This window comes from Amblyraja radiata, chromosome 23 (genome assembly GCF_010909765.2).
Source record: "Amblyraja radiata isolate CabotCenter1 chromosome 23, sAmbRad1.1.pri, whole genome shotgun sequence".
Classification (NCBI taxonomy): Eukaryota; Metazoa; Chordata; class Chondrichthyes; order Rajiformes; family Rajidae; genus Amblyraja; species Amblyraja radiata.
Genome location: NC_045978.1, coordinates 15,985,960 through 16,007,875, shown reverse-complemented (window position 1 = coordinate 16,007,875; position 21,916 = coordinate 15,985,960). Strand labels below are relative to the sequence as shown.

Here is a 21,916-nt window from a genome sequence, read left to right as displayed (position 1 = left end):
GTTTGGGATCTTTCTTTAGTATAGACAGAATTCTTCTGTAATCAGCTGTGGAGGTCTTCCTTGGCCTGCCAGTCCCTTTGCGATTAGTAAGCTCACCAGTGCACTCTTTCTTCTTAATGATGTTCCCAACAGTTGATTTGGTAAGCCTAAGGTTTGGCTGATCTTTAACAGTTTTATTCTTGTTTCTCAGTCTCATAATGGCTTCTTTGACTTTCATTGGCACAACTTTGGTCCTCGTGTTGATAAACAGCAATAACAGTTTCCAACGGTGATGGAAAGACTCAAGGAAAGACGAGGTGCTGAGAGCTCTCTTATTCCTGCATGAAGGAGGCACTTAAACACTCCTGAGCAATTACATACACCTGTGAAGTCAAGTGTCCCAAACATTATGGTGCCCTGAAATGGGGGGGGGACTATGTATCAACACAGCTGTAATGTCTACATGGTAAAACCAAAATGTATTAAAAGTACCCTTTAATAAAATCTGGCAATGTGCACTTTAACCACATGTGATTTTTTTTCTATTACAAATCTCAAATTGTGGAGTACAGAGGCAAATAAATAAATCATGGGTCTTTGTCCCAAACATTATGGAAGGCACTGTATATCCAATCTGTTGAGTGAATCTGGGATCCAATCTGGGAGTGCTCAGTTGGCCGTAGACAGAAACAAGAAGTCGAAACACAATCTGGATACAACATGAAGAGCTGTGGGGGGATTGATGAGGATAAGCATAGCAGGTGGAGATATATATTGCATGTGATGGGCAACAGGAAAAATAAGAGAGAGAATATGTAATTTGAGATTTGAAGTAGGGAACGTGTGACAGACTTGCAAATATATAGGCTGTTGAAATACAGAGGGATTGATCTTGGATATGTAATTCCGTGTTGACTTTACGTTTCACCAGAACTAGTTACTAAATATTATAAATTTGACAAAGCCTTTTAATTTCAGGAGTCATTCTGATGTCATGACAAGTACAATCAAATCTTATAGCAGATTATCTGTTAAAATAACAAAATAAGACAGGCATTTTGGGGTGGCACAGCGTCACAGCGTCACAGTGACACAAAAAGTAGTAAATACTGCCCAGTCCATCATCGGCTCTGACCTTCCTTCCATCGAGGGTATTTATCGAAGTCGCTGCCTCAAAAAGGCTGGCAGTATCATCAAAGACCCACACCATCCTGGCCACGCACTCATCTCCCTGCTACCTTCAGGTAGAAGGTACAGGAGCCTGAAGACTGCAACGACCAGGTTCAGGAATAGCTACTTCCCCACAGCCATCAGACTATTAAACCTGGCTCGGACAAAACTCTGAACATTAATAACCCATTATTTGTTATTTGCACTTTATCAGTTTATTTATTCATGTGTTTTGTAGTCAATGCCTATTATGTTCTGTGTGCTGAAGCAAAGCAAGAATTTCATTGTCCTATCAGGGACACATGACAATAAACCTGAACTTGAACTTGAGTCGCTGCCTTACAACGCCAGAGACCAGAATTTGATTCTGGCTATGAGTGCTGTCTGTACAGAGTTTGTGCGTTCTCCCTGTGACGACATGGGTTTCCTCTGGTTGCTCCAGTTTCCTCCCACACTCCAAAGACTTTCAGGTTTGTAGGTTAATTGCCTTTGATAAAATTGTCCCTGGTGTGTAGATTAGTGCTAGTTTACAGGGCGATTGCCGGTCAGTGGAGATTCGGTTGGCCGAAGGGCCTATTTCCATGCTAAATCTCTGAATTCTAATGTCTCTCTAAAGGCATGATGCAGGTAAAGTGGTGATTTCATTACCTTCGTTTTTATTAATTGCAACTTCGTCCACAAGCAATTCCTTGAATGTTGTTGAAACCTCTCCAGTATATTTCAGTATCTGAGCATTAAGATGAAGTTTGCAAACCATGTTCTCCAAACTGTTATTGGTGATATGCACAAGAGCATGAATATCAGATCCGTGGACAACTAATTCATCAGTTTTCATTTGCAATTGGAATTTCTGTACTGGTGCAACTTTCAGTTTACTTCTGAGCCGAGCTTCATTAAATATTTGTCTTTCTTGTTCAGTCCCTAAATATATTGAGAAAATATTGGGTAAAGATTCAAAAGTATAGGTAGAAGTCATTAATTCATTTACTAATTTTGAAATTACGAATGGGTTCTTAATCCCTGATTAATTAACAATAATGCTTGAACTTTCAAATCTCAAATTTCAAAATGCCATTTTTCAATTTTTTTTATAAACCATGAAATTATGAAGTATTATGATATAAATAAAGTAGTAAGGAACTTTAAAAATAATATTTTTGAATAAATACCCTCATGAAACTTGTAGTCATTTGTGATATCGTCACGATTATTGGAGCCACATGTCTTGGTGCTGATGAATTGGCCCACATGTCTAGTTTTAACAGATGTGATTTGTTTTGTGCCATCCATGCCACGTATTGAAGTGACAATATCTGCATTGACCTCCGCATAAATAAACGGAACATCATACTTCATCTCCACTGCCCCTTCTTTGATTGCTTTAACTGGAGCAGGTCCACAGCAGTAAAGAGCTAAAAAGCAAGGAAATGATTGAAGAAAGAAAAACAACAACAAAAAACCCCACAATTTAACCAATCTCTTCCAGAAACTCAGACTGCCATATGACAACACCAGAACCTACTCAGTTCAATGGAATCAGGTCATTTTATGCTTTACCTTTTCTGCCGTGCCATTGTGTTAAAATAGTTGTTAACTCTCACCATTGAAAGCAGAAAAAGTGGCATGGGTAAACTCGGTTTTGGAATTTATTATAATATTTCATTACCTAAGAGACATATTCTTCTGAGAAGCTAATAGTACACAACAAAGCGTAGCAGCAATACAGCAGTAATTATGTCACAATTATGAAAAAGGGAATGAAATACTTGATTATTGTTTATGTTGTAAGGCTTTGCAATTAAACGATGTTTTGAACTTTCACTATTTACTGATCATTATATTTATAACCTGTTCAATGAACTATTATGTTATTTCAGTCTTTACCTTGACTTCTCTCCTGTGGTGTTGGGTCCACTGCCTGCCAACCATCATAACCTGACTTCAAGTCATTTCGGGCCATCCAGGCCTCTATCCAGACATGGAAGTTCCTGCAATGCAGGAAGAAATGTGTTTGTCAGCTTCATAACAGCAACAAATACGGATGGGTTGTTGATTCATCTGTTGGTAATCACCTGCCACCGCTTCTGTGGTTATTACAACTTTCATTTCAGTAAAAGAAAAATGAACATTTATTCTTACAACTTCAACATCAATGAAATGATTCCGTCTTTATCCCAACATATTAATACCTATTCCTCATGATAGCCATCCAGAAATATCAGGCAACTGAACCGTCCTCTCACCAACCAGAGATGGTCCTGACCGCCCATCTACCTCACCGGAGATCTTAACACTGTTTTTATTCAAACTTTATTGGACTTGATCTTGCACTAAATGTTATACCCTTTGTCCCTGGATGCTGAGGACAACTTGATTGTAATCATGTATAGTATTTTCACTGACTGGATAGCCCGCAACAAAAAGCTTCTCACTGTACCTTGGTACATGTGTCAATAAAAAACCAAAACAAACTAAACATATTTGTGTAGGAAGGATCTGCAGAGTTCACGCTGATGATCCAAGGCCTGGGCACTGAGCCTGGCTGTGAGGCCAACAGCTGCTGCTCCTCCAGGCACGCAGGGAGGGAAAGTAGCGGCACCCTCGAGATAGTGGGGTGATTGAGGGAGAGGAGGGGGTAGGGCGGGAGAGGAGGGAGGTGTGGGGGAATAGAAGGAGAGGAGGCAGTGGGGGAGGTGAGGAGGGACAGTGGAGGGGATAGGGGAGGTGGGGGATAGAGGGATGGGGGAATTGAGGGGAGGAGTTATGGAGAGAGGGAGGGAGTGACTGAGGTTAGGGGAAAGGAGAGGGAGGGAGAGGTGAGGGAGGGATGGGGAGGTGAGGAGGAGAGGGGAAATAAGAGGTAGGGTGCAGAGTAAAAGGTGGGAGTGCTGGGGGATGAGGGGAAATGAGCCACGCCTGTGCAGTTGGGGGCTATGGGTGAGTGGTGGAATATGCATTGGGGGAACGGGTTGCGTTGGAGGAATGGGTGAGCGGTGGAATATTGTGTTGGGGAACGAGTTGCATTGGGGGACTAGGCCTCCCCTGTGACAGGGACCTAACGGGTCCCACTTAGTCTAGTAGCATATAAAAGGCACCTGGATATGGATAGGATTGAGGGATATCGATCAATGTGGACATATGGGACTAACTTAGATGGGGCTTCTTGGTCGGCATCAACAAGTTGGGCAGAAGCTGTTTCAATGCTGTAGGACTCCATCACTCTACCACTAATTCGAGGACAATGCAATGTGCATTTTCTGATTATCAAAGATGTTCACCAGCCAAACAGACCAACTGTTCAGGAACATTGCTTGATAAAATGAAGTTGATTGGACAAATAAATGTTGTTTGACCACTTTACAAAAACATCTACAATAAGAATTGTATACTGGTGTTGGGAGCAAAGCCCATGTACCTGTTAAGCCAAATGCAGAATTCAAAGCCTAAACCAGTATTGTAAGTGGCAAAGGCTCAACTGGAGGAGAGGTTGAACAGCATGTTGACCAGGCCATCACAGATGGATTGGGTATATTCCAGTACTGTGGCCCAAAAAGCAAGCACAATTTTATGGATGTGGGGGTTGACAAAGATAACATACATGCAAGTGTGATATCACATAATACATTGCGGGATCTTTCTGCAATGTTGTGCAAGTTTGACCTGTCCCATACATAGACAAAGAAAGTCAACACTGCCTAAAATCACCATCCACGGAAGCTTCAACCACTTATCAATCTGTTTTATAGCATTAAGGCATTCACCCATGATATTACATGTCACCATGGATATGATATTAAAGGGAATTCAAGACTGTCCACAAAACCATGTTAACCACTTCACCATCATTGCCACGGCAATGTAAAATCACCAAATTCTTGAAGAAGTATCTGGGGGTTTCATCGGCAGAAATGTTCAACTCAGAACGTTAAATACACATTTTTACAGAGAGAAATGGACTTATTGAGACCAAAGATGGACCTTGACCTAAACAGCCAACAGACAGTCAAAAAAAAGGTAGCTATGGCTGGAATATGAAAGAACTTCACTGAAAGTCAGTGAACTTCAATCCACTGGAAGAGATCAATAACAGGGACCAAAAACATATTCAATAAAGGCAAGGTCAGCCATTATAACAGTTCTTATTTCCTTCACGACTCCTCAAACATAAAAAAAAAAATCCTAAATGCCTATGCTATTTTTTTTCAATTTATAATTAAAACGTACTTGTTGTCTGTTCCAATAGTTTTTACTGTATTCATTTTAGTGATAACAATGGCAATTACTCATATTTTAAACTTTAATAAACACTAGTTTGACTCACCACACACTTTCACCGCGTATTTTCCCAGATTCATCAATTAGTTCTTCAATTATTAAATCGCCATTTGTGTCATGAGCAGAATTAAAATTTGTGACAACACGAGAAGGAATTCCTAAGCACCTCAAGACTAAAGAAATAAACAAGGAACATAATTGAATAAAGCTGCAGAATCAACCACTGCATCTTAATATTTGGTCAGTTAGGATATAATTCTCATAATCTTATCCTAGTGTTTAGCATGACTAATTCAGTACAATTGAAGTACCTATAGCAGGCAATAAACAAAACCAGCTGATTATCTGCTCTAACAATTTTGGTTTGGGATAACTCATTGTCACAAGATCAGCAGAACTCGCTGGATCACCTCAAAAATGTAATATCTGGAAAAGCTTTGACACCTAGCAACGTGTTTGAATTGGATATTGCACAGGGGAATATCAACATTGGTTCAGGATAATTAAACCTTTGTGAAATTATCTGAAATGCTTTCCAAGTATTCATGTAAACACTTTTCTCTGTCTCCCCACCACTCTTTTTACCTTAGAATATTTAATTGTATTGGTCAAACATAATTTACTTTAAATAAATCCATAGTGACTTTCCTTTCACTATGATTCTATCAGCGCCTGTTCATTTTTCTGAATACTTCAGTCTCTCATGAGTGCGGCATCATTTAACAAGATCATGGCCGATCTACCTCAACATCATTTTCTTTTTGTTTTCTCATTGTCCCTATGACTAAGCAGATGTTCTCCAAGTGCTCTAGTTTCCTCCTACATCCCAAAGGCATATGAGTTGGTAGGTAAATGGACCACTGTAAATTGCCCTTAGTGTGTAGATGAGTGGTAAAATCTGGGGAAAGTTCATGAGAATGTGGGGAGATTAAAGAAAGTGATTATTGGAGAACTGGAATAGGGTGAATGATGGTCAGTGTGGACTCGATGGGAAGAATGGCCTGTCTCCCTGCTTTATCTCTCTGTGGCCCTTTGGTGACGAGCTTGTTTATGTTCCTTACCACAGTCCCACTTAGTTTTGTATAATCAGCAAACCTAAAAATATTCACAGCTCCCTTGGACTCCTCACGTAAATCATTGCTGGAGATTGTGAATAGTATCAGTCCCAAGCCTAATATCTGGAGCTTTTTACACGGAAAGGAAAGGTTGAGGGGATATGGGCCAAACACAGCTACATGGGACCAGTTTATACTGAGTTGGATGATCAGCCATGATCATATTGAATGGCGGTGCAGGCTCGAAGGGCCGAATGGCCTACTCCTGCACCTAATTTCTATATTTCTATGTTTCTATGTTTCTAGATGGGGCATCTTGGTCAGCATGGATGAGTTGGACCGAAGGGCCTGTTTCCAAGGTCTATGGCTTGATCTGCAGTACCACTCTAGTCAACTATTCTCTATCCACACTGGTATATAAATCTCAATTCCACTATTTCTCGATTAGCACCTCGCGTTGGACCATACTGCGAACGTCTTGAAAATTGAAATATGCTTGTCAAACATGATTACATTTTTCGCAATCCATTCTGAGTCTGCTTAATCACGCTGTTATAGAACCGTAGAGCCATACAGCATAGAAATGGGCCCCTCTGCCCACTGAGGCCACTGACCCATTTGCACTAATCCTGCATTAATCCCATTTTTCAATTCCCCTCCATTTTGTATCCTCACCCTCCTTTTTACTGCTTCTCAATTACATACTGGTGGCAATTTGTAATTTGGGAATAAACAAGAGCACCTGGCAGAAACCTAGAATTGTCATTAGACCACACAGCTCTAATGTTTTAAAACCGAGTATATTTTATGTGTCACGGCAGATAGTGGTAGTGTAACACAACACGAAACAGGCTCTTTGGCCCAATTCATCAATGAAGATCAAGAATCCCATCTCCGCTCATCCCATTTGTTCCCATTTGACCCATATCCCTCAAAACCTTTCCTATTCACGTGTCAACCACTTCCTTTGGCAACTGTGCCTGGATATCACTTTCTTTATTTTCAATTCCAGCAAGTGAGTTGATAGCTTCCTCTTTCCTCTCTCCATACTTTCATCTTTGGTGGACTCACATCTGGAAATATTTTGGATGGTGAAAGGCAGACTACCTGCCATCTCCACCTTGTTCAAAACTCTGGGATATGGATATTCCACTCCTTGGGGTTTATTATTTTCCAAGCTCAGGAGGTTTGCCTGTGCTTTTATTTTTTATACACTTACTTATTTTACTTTCCCATTTGCACTGTACCAGAGGTTCTTCAGTATGACTCAAGGCTTTTTTTCCACCCAGAGAGTTGTGAATTTATGGAATTCCCTGCCACAGAGAGCAGTGGAGGCCAAATCACTGGATGGATTTAAGAGAGAGTTAGATAGGGCTCTAGGGGCTGGTGGAATCAAGGGATATGGGGAGAAGGCAGGCACGGGTTATTGATTGGGGACGATCAGCCATGATCACAATGAATGGCGGTACTCACTTGAAGGGCCGAATGGCCTCCTCCTGCACCTTTTTTCTTTATATTTCTATGTATTTGTTTAATTCCTGGTGACACAGCATGGAAATAGAGCCTTCAACTCACTTTGGCCACACCAACCGTCAACTACTCATTCACAACAAACATACACCATCCTCATTCTACTCTCCCCCACTTTCCCATCACTGCTAGGAGGGCAGTAAATAGTATACACTGACGCATCTGGAGGAAATCCACACAGTGCAACTCCACACACAGTGAACATCCTCATTTCTCTGAACCTCTCAGGCAACAGCTTTGCTCTGTGAGAATATGTTGCCCTGACATTCTTCTGTCATTTCCTTACATCTCATTATAAATTCCCCTTTCTTTGTTTACATAGGTTTACCCTTGTTAGCCTCTCCCTTGTTTCATGCTTATAAATGCATATGTGATAATCCGTCATACTTGTACCAGTCTCTTTTACATTCCCATAGAAGGTTGAGAAATAGATTCACTTTCAGAACAAAATCCGTACCTGTGCAAGCCACTCCTGCAAACACCCAGCACTGCCCGTAGCGAACTGCCTGACCGTCTTCTCTATACCATTGGTTAAGGATTGCAACACTTCCATTCCATGACCAGGGATACGTGCCATCAGTAAATGGTTTATTCCATTTGCCATAAAGTACCCCTTTGTCATCATTAGAATTCACCTGAGAAAAGAAGAACGGTGAATCTGTAGAAGTGGCGAAGCTGGTCGTGCAGGATGTGAACATATGGTTACTGCTTTCCAGCTCTTCATTAAACATTTCCTATCAAAAATGCCAAACTCTCCCACATCCCTCTGGACAAAGAGGGCACCTCATCCTCTTTAAAATGGACTAATTTTTCTTCCCTTGGCCATCATTTGTAAGGGCATCACTCGTCCACAGACCACAGAGGCAGCCGCAATGAAGATAGCAATAAAATAGTGTGATGTTTTATTCAATTATAACATCAAGCCTTGAGCAAAGAAGCAGCAAGCTTGAGAGGTCATTTCTCACACGATACTTAATTTGTTTAACTGCCTGAATTGTTAAAGAAACACTAGAGAAATTAAATCATAAAGCATGAACAATGAAAATGTGAATGCAAGAAATTTGAAGTTAGGGCCAGAAAGAATAGCAATGAAAACCAAAATCAAGAATTTGGATAGTTAATTTGGAACTTGTTGCGAGTACTGCTATCCACCGGGATGCAAAAACGTTAGAAATTAAAGGAGAGGTAAAACATTGACGCCTTGTGTCAACTCCACTATTCAATAAGATCATGACTGATCATTTAGCATAGCGCCACTTTCCTGCTGAACAATCCCTTCACCTCGACTGTCAAACATGGGAGAATTATGTGTAGGAAGGAATGGCAGATGCTGCTAATACTGAAGATAGACAGATAATGCTGGAGTAACTCAGTGGGACAGGCAGCATCTCTGGGTAGAAGGGATGGGTGACTTTTCGGATCAAGACCCTTCTTCAAACTGAGACTTTTGTATGATTCAAGGAGATCATCTTTTATTACTCCAAACTCAAGAGTGCAGCCCCAGCTTCCGTCTCTACAATCCATCAGGTGAATTCTCAAGATTGAGACCATTTCCATTTTTACCGTTGCAGTTTCTTTCAGTTTTTATACTTGACAACATGCAATTTTGTTCTCCATTTAATGTTCTTGTCTGGGAGTAGGATAGGAGTGGGTGGAGTAGAATTGATAACAAAAAGTAAAAGGGAGAAATAAAAAAGGATGATAAGAAGAAATAAGAAAGAAAATGAAAAGGCATGGGAGAGAGACCAAAGAGATAGTGATAAATATATATGTAGAGAAGGAATGAATAAGAAACAGAAAAAGAAATACTTAGGGAAAGAACATTCAGGAATACTATCAACAATATCTGACAGATGCTAATGCAAAGTGAGTTAAGGTTGACATCACAAATTGGTACTGAGGCAGTTCTGTAAAAGGAGAGTGAAGGATATTCAGGGACCTCTTGCTGCTTCACCCAATGGGTTAAAAGGCAATTTAGACTAACCACATTCTAATCTCTAACTACATTCTAATAATGTTGGTTGCAATCTTGTTGAGAGTTTGTCGATACAGACATCTCACTAAAGCATAGACTGGAACCATCACAAGTCATCAACAATTCATTCTTAGCTATGTCATCTTTGACATTTCATTGCTCACCATAGCTGACACAACTCTGCAGATATAAACAGGGTCATTTCTGCGAATAATGTCCTTTGCTGGATTTTGGAGGAATTTGAGATTTTTATCCAATATCTTCAGACAAGCATCCAAAACGCCTTCTTCAAACTGAAGTAGAAAAAAAAATGTCGATAATTCTGTGCCTAATGTTCGAGAATTGATCAGTGATAACAACGTATTAATAAAATTATTGGAAGAGCAGCAATTAGATTAAAAATGATCCTCAAATATAGGTTGACTCTTAATTGCTGGAACATTCATTGATGTTGTGGAGATTAATTTGCTAGTGCATGGCCATTCTCTTGACTGATGTTCCTACCCTCTTCCTTCCACCCATTTTCCCCCATTACACTACCCAACTAAACCAATTCATCATCAATCATACTGCAGGGCACAATTGGATCAATAGATAATAGTTCTTTCTTCCCTCTCTCAGGTGTCACATCTTATCCCGAATAAAATACAATGTCCACATGTCCTCGGTTTTCAGAGTCTGCAACAGGAAGTGTGAATTACAACCAGCTAGCTTACCCATGGGCGCACTTTGCCCTCTTTTATCAGTATCTCTTTGCACTATTATCAAAACTTGCTTCAAAAGCCCAAAGGTTAAATCTTGGTGAAATAAATGTAAATTGAAGATATTTGACTTCTGGGGTGGGGAGGGGGGGGGGGGGGGGGGGGGGGGGGTGGGGAGGGGGGGGGGGGGAGGAATGGGTTGTGTTGGTGAAACGGGTGAGTAGTGGATTATTGACTTGGTGGAACGGGGCCCAACGGGTCCCACTTGGTCTAGTATATTACTAAAACTCTCATCTTGGCGTGTTGGTTTGTGCTCGTGCTTTTCATGGCCTGAACTATGCCAAAATGGAACACGATAGCGCTTTAATTTTAGGACCACCTTACTCACCATTGTCCTGTGGTGTGGTGTATCATGTTTAGTTCAGATTGATGTTTTATTTTACAAGTTATTCACATTTTTAACTTTACAAAATCCCAATTTGAGAAAACGTTCTTCCCTCGGCACTGGCAGTTACAGATATATCATCACAATGGGATTGTAGCCCTGCCCGCTACAATGTTGCAATCCCAGGACACTGCTTCCTACCAGCCCCAGCAAGTGCATGTGCATGTGCATTTTTTAAAGTTTAAAATGCGGAAGGGTAAATAAGGGGAAATGAGCAGCCCCTGCACAGTTGTAAGTTATGCGTGAGTGGTGGAATATTGCGTTGAGGGAACGGGTTGCATTGGGGGAATTAGTAAGTGGTGTAATATTGCCTTGGGGAATGGGTTTGTGTTGGGGGACCAGGCCTCCCGTGAGGACTATGGGTGAGTGGTCGAACATTGTGTGGGGGAACGAGTTGCGTTGGGGGACTATGCCCCCCATGTGAAAGGGACAAAACAAAACAAAAAACACTTTGAGAACAATAACTTGACAGATGCTGTGACAGTTCATGGGAGATTCTGGCAGTTTCCAGCTATAACATCACAATGGGATCTCACAGTCCTCCAATCACAATGGGATCTTATTTACATATGCTACCATGTCTGACAATGACACCACAATGTGATCTCAGCTGCCAATCAACAGTGTTGGGATCAGCTCTTAGGAGAGGTAGGGAGGGGAGGAGAAGAAACATTATTTAAACATTGTGTTTAGTGGGGGAGTGTGAAAGGGGAGAGGTGAGGGAGGGAGTGACTGAGGGTAGTGAAAAGGAGAGGAAGGGAGAGGTGAGGGAGGGAGTGGAGGAAGGGAGGAGGAGATGGGAGAGAAGAGGGAGAGTGAAGACGAGGGGGAAGGAGTGTATGAGCCACGCTTGCGCAGTTGGGGGCTATGGGTGAGTGGTGGAACATTGCGTTGGGGGAACGGTTGCGTTGGGGGAATGCGTACGTCACAATCTCATTTAGATTTCTTGGGAGGAGTTTTTTCATTGTAAGGGTGGAATAGGGGAGAGGTTTCATTTACTCAAAAAAAAAAGTTTTTTTCCTTGTGTCATTTCCATAATTTTCCTTGTGGGGGGGGGGGATGGGATGGGGGGTGTTGGTTTTCATTGTGGGGTGGGGTGTAATAGGGGAGTGGTTTCATATCTCCACCCCTACAAAAAAGATTCCAGAACTTTTCTCCGACGGTGAGTGGTGGATTATTGCGTTGGGGGAATGGGGCCCAACGGGTCCACCTTGGGCTTGTAACACATGAAACTGAGGTGTTAAACAATCAAATTTCTAGTCAATGGTAATTTATATATTAGAACACAGCAAAAACTCAAGGCATTATGCCTTACAGATGGTTCACACATTGGGAAGGGTAGGAATATTTTGTAGATGATGCAAATGTATTAGAATACTTCAGTAATGCGAGATTACATTTGTGCATTAGCTGGAGAACTGATGGTTTTCTCATTGGAGTGGAATTTTTTTAAGAATTCCTGTAAGTGGCATTTAAAGTGTGCTGAATTTATGCAACGTTTTTAAATTACTGAAGTGTGGCCAGATAAAACATGATTGGTAAAACATACAGTATTTAGATTACACTCCTGATGGGCTGGTGAAAAATGGCGTAATGGTAGCTTTGAAAATGTGCTCTCCTTCCGTGCAGTATAAGGGTGATAAGCTAATAACACAATACTGTGAAGGCTGCAGGATTTTATAATGGAAAGGTACTGTATTCATGTAATGTAAATGTATAATTGTTGTAGCAGGATGAATGGATTTCAGTGGTTCACCAGCTATGGGGATGAGGAACAATTGGTGCAGAGGGCTAGGAATGAATGAACGACAATAGGGCCTACAAGAATGAATGTTTAAATGTGAATTATTGGTAGATCAGAAGCCAACACAAGGCAAGGAAATAACAGTAATAAATGAATAGTGCAAGTTCAAATAGAAGCAATAGATAGATGAAAGTTAGATCATTTGGTCATCAGACTGCAATGGTAATTGATCAAGGAATTACACATACCTGTCCAAAGCTCCAGGGACGAGCTAGAATACTGTTAATATTACCATTAAAGATGAGTCCATTCTGATTCATTATATATTCCTGTCGCTGGTCCTCATTGTTCAGAAATACATCATCCTCTGACAAGGTAAAGCAATAACTCTGCAGTCTTTTGCAATGTGTGTATATACATTAAAACAGCTGGCACAAAAATTTCATCAGGGTCATATTAGCAAATTGATGTTTCAAAAGCATTGAAAAATGTATCTGTTAGGATCATCAGATTGACAGAAAATAGGCATAAAATGAATCAGCGAACCTATGTTTAAACTCCAATGTAAATATCCAAAATGAAGAATTTTAGCACCAATTGCCAATGGTTTGTATCTCTGATGAGTGATAGCTGCAGGACAGAGGTCTGGGTATATTGGAAACAAGGGCAGGTTTTTCAAACATATAAAACAATAGGAAGTCTTCATCTGTAATGTAAGATGGAAGCAGAGATAGGGTGGGACCACTGTTTAAAATACAACTACCTTGCAGCTGTAGTTTAGAGCTAAGGTAGAGCTGTAGAGGTGAGGCTATGAAAACTAACCAGGAAGCTGTGTGCATGACAATTCTCTAGTGAAGACGTCTGGGTGCATGTCGATGATAGATTTGGGGGTAGACATCAACATTTCACAATTAATCTGACAAGAGGAGAGGGAATTAAACAACCACGACCTCCCACTTAATCCACCGACTGAGCCGCCTCACCCCTCTCTCTCTCCTCCTTATATTGGCTAAATTCCCTCTCCACTTTTGAAATGGGGACAAAATGTCAACAATCCCTCCCCCCACTACAGATGCTGCTCAACCTGTTGAGTTCATCCAGCAGTTTGTGTTTTTGCTTCAGATTCCAGAATGTGCACTCGCTTGAGCCGCCCATTGAAGAATCACAATTCCTCACCCTAATGTGCAGGCATATTGTTGCAAAAGCATGAACATGCACAATGTTGTATGTGTTCTATCTTAGATACGGAGACAGAGCAGAAGGCAGGTACAGAATATTATTGGACAATTACAGTCTGGGACCAACAATCTGCTGCCAACTTTGCCTTCACCAAGAGTAAAAGCATCATGAATTTGATGACCTTTTTCTATGTATTTTCTATTATCTATTGACTGAGATAATGTTGAGAATCTGCCGAGAGATCTATCTCTTGTAGGCATTGTGCACTTACAAGAGTGCATTGCGTAGAGTGTAATAAATCTTGAGGCATCAAGGCTGAAGAGTGATTTAATGACAAGGCAATCTATTGTTGAATTTAGTATGGTCTGGTTATGTTCAGTAAACATAGTTGCTCGGATTTTTATGCACATGTACAATGTAAGATTATTTAGAATTTAAAGCAAATAAACAGGCTAAATTATTCAATTATTGAGGCTTCTTAATTTTATCTTTCTATCCCATTGAATTCTCTCAGCATATTCTTCCATTTCTTTCCCCTTTATATGTTTATTTGGCTTCATCTTGAAATCACCTATAGCAAGGGTTCCCAATCCAGGGGGTAAATTTGTTGATTCTGGATTTGTACATATTTTTTCTCATTAACTGTCTGTGTTCATCATTTGTGGAGTCTTTTAAGTTCCTGGGAACCATCATCTCCAAGGACCTTATGTGGGGGCTACCATTGACTCCACAGTCAAAAAGGCACAACAGAGGATGTACTTCCTACGGCAGCTGAGGAAGCACAATCTGCCACAGGCAATGATGGTCCAATTCTACACGGCCATCGTATAGTCTGTCCTTATCTTCTCCATCATGGACTGGTTTGGCTCAGCCACCAAGCACGACACCTGGAGGCTGCAGTGAATCTTCCGATCAGCAGAGAAGGTTATTGGCTGCAACCTTCCCTCCATTCATGAACTGTACACGGCAAGGGCCAGGAAGCGAGCGGGCAAGATCATCTCTGACCCCTCTCACCCTGGCCACAAACTCTTTGAATCACTTACCTCTGGAAGGCGACTCATGACTGTCAAAGCTGCCACAGCCAGACATAAAAACAGTTTTTATCCACGAGTAGTTGCTCTACTCAACAGCCAAAAATCTGTAGCCTCCCTTTGATCTGGTATTTTGTTGGTTCACATGCTTGATCAATGGTGTTTTATCATTAATGTTTTATTATTATTAATGTTTAGTGTGGGCGGAGCACCAAGGCAAATTCCTTGTATGTGAATACTTGGCCAATAAACTTAAACTTACTTACTTACTTAAAGTTGCCGGGTTAAACAGGACGAAAAAGGTTGGGAACCCCTGATCTATAGTCTTCACTCCAATTGCTTTGTGTGCAAACGAGTTCCACATTCCCCCCATTCTCGGTGTAAATAAATGGCTTTTAGTATTTTTAAAGCATTTCTTAATGACTGGAATATGGACATGTATTTACTTCTGGCCATAATACAAAACACCAAAAGGTTCAACGTGTTTTTCATGAATTACATAAAGTTGGCCATTTTTGGACTAATAAAGACCCTCTGTAATAGACAACATGCTATAAATTATTTTAATATGATACATACCTGGGCACCATGGGTTGAAAAGCACGACAAACTCTCCAAGTGTGGACTTCAAGTACTCCTGTCCTGTGGGGTTCAGGAGAGTTAAGGAGTATCTCCCAATCTTGGCATTTGGTGGAGGGAACACAGCCAAGACCAATGTGGTTTCAGTGGTGGAAACAACTTCCCCACTCCACTGCTTTGGATTCATTGACTTGAGTTGAAACAGGCATTTGCTTCCAAGTGATTCTGAAGTCATTGGCCCTAACATAGGATAAGAAAAAGTTTGATTTAAGTCCACATGTGGGTGGATTGTAACTGTGTGGTGACAAATCACCAACTGTTTTCCCAAGAATCTCCTTCCTTTTAAATTGAACAAAATAAATTAATCAATTATATTTGAAAAAAATAAGGTGTATATAATGTTTTCACGAAGGAACTGCAGATGCTGGAAGATCGAAGGTACACAAAAATGCTGGAGAAACTCAGCGGGTGCAGCAGCATCTATGGAGCGAAGGAAGGGGAGGAGACAGCAAGGGCTAGCAAAATTGGGAGAATTCAATGTTCAGAACATTGAATTCTCCCAATTTTGCTAGCCCTTGCTGTCTCCTCCCCTTCCTTAACCCTCGAGCTGTCTCCTCCCATCCCCCCGCCCTCGGGCTCCTCCTCCTCCCTTTTTCCTTCCTCCTCCCCCCCACCCCCCGATCAGTCTGAAGAAGGATTTCGGCCCGAAACGTCGCCTATTTCCTTCGCTCCATAGATGCTGCTGCACCCGCTGAGTTTCTCCAGCATTTTTGTGTACCTAAGGTGTATATAATGTTGAGTTTATCCATACCAAGATATTCAGAATAACTTAAATGCAATATCAACATTTTTCATACACTAATAATTAAATTATATATTTAATATACCAGGATATTTATTATTAATTGGTCCGGACAACATTCCAGGGTAATTGTGACCACACCAGCTAATTTGTTTCCATACGTGATAATTTCAAATTCAACAGATTTTAGAAACCAAAGTCTGTAAAGGTGATCATGAACTTCCAAGGATCATTAGTTGTATGGATGTCACCAGAGATCACTGCCTGATCTGTGCTATATTTGACTAAAGACTCTTTACAGACTACTGAAATGAAAATAGGTTATGGATATGCAACATACGAGTGTCTTACCATTGATATTCAGATACCATTCTAGTACATGATTAAAAAAAGACTCAGGAGCTAGTTTAGTATCTTTCTTTGCCTAGATATAGACTGTTAGCAAATTCAATGAAAATAAACTTTTACAAGCATTGGTCAACAGGATCTGAAGAAATCCAGGGGAATATATTCAGGTGAGTTGGGCGACTAATGTTGGAAGAAATGGAAAAGTTGGAAATTGAGGACTAAATGCCAACTCTTTACCTGGCCACCTCTCTGAAGTTAAGCATATATAAGACACTAAGAGGTGAAGAGGGGGGTGGGGGGGACACCTGAAAGAGGAATACAAAATTATAAGTGGCATAGATCATGCGGATAGTGAGAATTTAAATTTTGTTGCCATAACAGAAAATCCAGAGGGGGTTGGTTTAAGACAAGGAGTAAGATGGTTAGAGGGATCCTGAAGAAAAAGGAAAATTCACCCTGAGGATGTTTAGAGTTTGGAACCCACTGACTGAAAGGGTGGTGGAGGCAGATAGTCTCACAACATGTAAAATGTATCTGGAAGAGCTCTTGAAATGCCAAACCATGGAAGACTATTGACAATGTGCTGGTGATCAGGATTAGTACAGATAGATGCTTGGTGGTCTGCATGGATATGGTGAGCTGAAGGGTCTGTTTCCGGCTATATTACTCCAGTACTATGATAGGATGTATGGGTTTACTTACACCAGGACTGGTTGCCTGAAGTATTAGAAAATAGGAATACACAGAACTGGCAATTCAGCACTCCCCTCAAACCAGTACCAAGATTGGATTAGACTATGATCATCAGTTCATTTATCCTTTCAGAAGAGTCACTAACCCTCATAATGAAGTCATCATTGCACAACTCAATTAGAAACAACATGTAATGGTATCTTTTATATATTTGTCGTGTTTTACTTTTGTCACAGAAATGCTATACCAAATGTTATACTTTGTTTTTAAGTTGAAGTTCAAACCTCCCTATTTCATTCATGACCAATTACCTGTTTCCACGGAAAACACAATGTCTTTGTGGTCTATGGTAAATTTATCCTTGTTCACTTGCACTGTGATGTGGAAGGCTTGTCCTCGTCTGACGATTAGTCGCTGGGTGGACATCACATCAGTCCTGTGCGCCTGGTTATTCTTCTCACATTGTAAATCAACGGCGTATTTCACGTCAGCTATTGCAACAGAATCAGTATGAGAGGCAAACAGGCAAGATTAAAGAGAACTGCAATCTGCTCCATTTTATTTTATGACGATAGAATATACTTACATTGTTGTTAGATTATTTGGGGCATAATATTTTATAGACTATTATTATTTATCTCCCACTTCATCCCATTACACACTTAACTCCCATAGAGTGGTCAATAGTTAAGAGTTTCTTTCCAATAGAATGATAGAGACAAGAAAGATGGATTTCAGAAGCAGTTAGAATCACCAATGAGGTGTTATGTGAGGGATTTAAAACATAGTAGTTGACCTATTTGACATTGGAAAGACTCTCCACACCCATAAATATTGTACAATATATTATCTTTCATGCCCTGACCTCAGTATTTCATTTATTTTATTGAGAGGATCAGTACTTCTGAATGATACAATGCTGTAATTATTTATCGTGAGACCATTGCATCTACAGATAATGCTACTGTTGCCAGCAATATTGAATGTGGTTCTGTTGACAGATTGAATCATTCCAGTTGCTCTGCAGTTTATTCTTTGGTGAGAGAATTCTTCTGTGGGAGTGTTTGAAACAAACGGATGAGTATACTGAGATAATAATCTCGACATAAAAAAAACATTCCCTCATATTTGATCACGTAACCTAATTCAATGTCAACATGACAAAACAACCTGTGAATATTGTCTTTTGGATTTTAGGCATCCTAGCGAGATCTCTCTCATTCTTCTAAGATTTATTGAGACCATTTTCACTCAGTTTTTCATCTCAAAACAATATGTTGAAATGATATTGAACTGAGTTTGAATCTGGTGTATTCTCCTTCATACATGGACACCCAACTGGACTCAGCTCACCAAATAATGTCTCAAATGTCTTCAGTAAGACATAATTTTCTACTTTAACTATTTGACAATAAAAGAGCAGCATATCATTTACCTTCTTAATTGCTTAGTGCACATGTACATTCACTCTCTGTCTCTCTTGACCAGCAAGCACCAGCCTTTCCTTACCTCACCATTTTCTGGTTTGTCACCTTTCTAATGAAAACATTTTTCTATTCCTACTAAAGTAAATAACCTTACTTAAGTCCACATTAGTCTCCACCTACCATCATTGGAGCACACAATTTTATCAACTATAATTATTTATCTCCTACTTCATCCCAGATTTTTCATCAGCCTAACTTTGATAATGAACAAGCTTAGAGTGCTAGAAACTGCACTATAGATAGTCTATTTCAATTGAAAATCAGCAGAATTAGAAATAACCAGATGTGGCATTGATCTATCTTTTAATAATTTATAATTAATATGCTCCTTTGAAATGAAGGAAGATGATTAAGTAAACGCCTGTCTATGGAATGCTTCTTCTCCCATTGTCCGTTCCCAACAATGGACAAATACAATGGAGGAGAGACGAGGAAAGACACCTTGACTCTGCCTTGTCTTGGTGCTTCATTTATGAACTAGAAAGTCCTTGCTCAGATAATGATGGATGGAGATGTGCTGGAGACAGCTGAAGATTTCATTCAAAACAACACAGTTTAATGGATATTAGGTTGAGGTATTCTAATTCTCAAGAGGTTAATCAGATGTAGCTTTGAGAAGGCGTGAATTTGCTACCTAAGGGATTCAGGGAGAAGCATTTTCATGCAAAAGAATGTTAAGAATATCTGTTTGCTTGAGCCACCTTACAGAGCAGTGATAGAAACAGAATTTATGAACAAAGCAAAATTTTAAATATTGACAAAAAAAGCTGGGGGATGAGATTTTGAATGGCTATTCCAAAACAAAACATGCGGTAAAATAAGCTGGATATACTCTTTCTACATTAGGAAGGTGGGTCTGTAACAAAGTGTCCATAGGTATCCCTTTCAACTCCAAAAAAATGTTTGACTATTCTTCAGAAATGTTTTATAAATGTACGCCTATCTGCAATTTAAAAAATATTGCTTCAACATAGTAATCTTCCTAATGCATCTACAAAGCAGTAAGTTTACTCAATGTTTACACAGTTTTTTCTATTCTGCCCCACGGTCTACCCCTACATCCCCTCACCTGTAAAACAAAAAGATTTGTTTTAACTTACATGACGCCATGGTTCTATCAATGAAGCGATCCTCCGCTCTGCTGCTTCTTCTGATTCACTGACTCCAAACAAAGCCTACCAAGATTTATACTATGCTCAACGTCTTATGATTGGCTAGAACGTTTTTGGAAGCTGCCGTTGCCTATTATCTAATTTGGCCAAAAATTAATGTTGTCCAACTTTTCTGCCTGCTTACAAGCATGACATCATCAGGAACAACTGAATGATTCATGCTAAGGACGCTGTGCAAACACTTCTCCTACTCTGCCTCTACAAGAATGGGATTGAACCCGTGCTTGGGATGACCTTGCAATGCCTTGCCTGCAGATACTCCTATAACCGTAGCAGCTTGCGTTTGTATCTGCTTGCATCTTCTCCCACTGATCCAGCAGAGACTGCCGCTGTGATGTCAAACTGTATGTAGAGCGGAAAGGGAAGGAGCTTGTGCTTCCCAAACCTCAAACACAAGAAGTTCCAGAATTAGTCTCAAATTAGTTTTCAATATATTCAAACTAGTTTTCAATATATTCAAACAGATTTCAATATATTCTGATTTTTGTTTTTTTACTTCTTCGCTTTATTGTTCTACAGGGTCATTTCTCTTTCCATTAAAAGCGTGAATCCCAGGTATGTGCATTTACCTTCATCTGCCCTCAAACCTGCAACCTATGGCCCATCACATCTGCACCAACTGTTATTTTCATCTACGCACGATGGCAGCCTCGCTAACTGCCTGTCTCGTTCTTTTCTTCTTTTGTTGTTTTTAATTTGTTGTTAAATGTATGTTTTAGTGTATCTTTAGTTTTGTATTATGTGGGGGATGGGGGAGACTTTTAAAATATTTTTCCTCAAAGGAGATGCAACTTTTCCCATATCGTATCTCCGTCCACACTGCGGCCTGACATCGTGGAGCTGGTGCACCCTTTGCTGGGGATCGACTTTGTTATTGCCTTCCATCACAGTGCGCTGCGGTGGATGTTTATGTTAATTTTTATGTAGTTGTGTGTCTTGCTTTTTTTTTTTGTATAGCTGTATGGCAAATAAAATTCCTTGTATGTTCATACATACTTGGCGAATAAATTATTTGTATCTTGTATCTATTAGTCCCATTTTCCCGTATTAGGTCTTATCCATCTATCTTTGACTATTAAGTATCTAAATCCCTCTTAAATATCATGATTGGTTTAGGTTAGTTTAGCTTGGAAACAAGGCCCTTTGGCCCACCGAATCCGTGCCGACCAGCGATCCCCGTACACTAGCACTATCCTACACACAAGGGACAATTTACTATTTTTACTGAAGCCAATTAACATACAAACCTGAACATCTTTGGAGTGTGGGAGAAAACAGGAGCACCGAAAAACCCACACTGGTCACTCAAAGAACGTACCAACTCCTTACAGACAGCAGCCATATTCAGGATCAAACCCAGGTAACTGGCACTGTGTTTAAGGCAGCAACTCTACTGCTGCGCCACCGTGCCAAGGTTGTGCCAAGATTTTGCATCACTTGGGGTTTGCGTCAGGATGAAGGCCCAGAATCAGCAAGTCATCTCATCATTCTGATGGAGGTTGATACTGGTATCCTAAATGCCCCGCACTGGCAGGTATTTTTCATAAAATCATCAAGAATCATCATAGAAAAATGTAAGAAAACACAGTGCCACACAGTAACAGCACAGCTGCATCACAATCATTGCTGCTACTTCACAGTTCCAGCTGCCCAGGTTCGATCCATGCCCTACAGTATATGTGAAGCTTATGCCTTCTCCGTGAGGTCTGTTTTCCTCACACATCCCAAAGAGAGCTAGTGGTTGTTGTGAA

The 21,916-nt window shown here is 40.4% G+C and overlaps 1 protein-coding gene across 1 annotated transcript; it reads right to left on the bottom strand.

Moving 5' to 3' along the window:
* Positions 1–1,883: 1,883 nt before the first annotated feature.
* On the bottom strand, positions 1,884–20,103 carry LOC116986064 (protein-glutamine gamma-glutamyltransferase 2-like). Its single transcript, XM_033041244.1, has 11 exons — positions 20,094–20,103; positions 17,818–17,997; positions 15,664–15,903; positions 13,123–13,241; positions 10,149–10,277; positions 8,467–8,644; positions 5,471–5,597; positions 3,034–3,137; positions 2,319–2,561; positions 2,006–2,070; positions 1,884–1,916 (listed from the first exon to the last, which is right to left on the bottom strand). The coding sequence occupies exons 1-11, from the start codon at positions 20,101–20,103 to the stop codon at positions 1,884–1,886; spliced, it is 1,428 nt and encodes a 475-aa protein (XP_032897135.1).
* Positions 20,104–21,916: the final 1,813 nt, after the last annotated feature.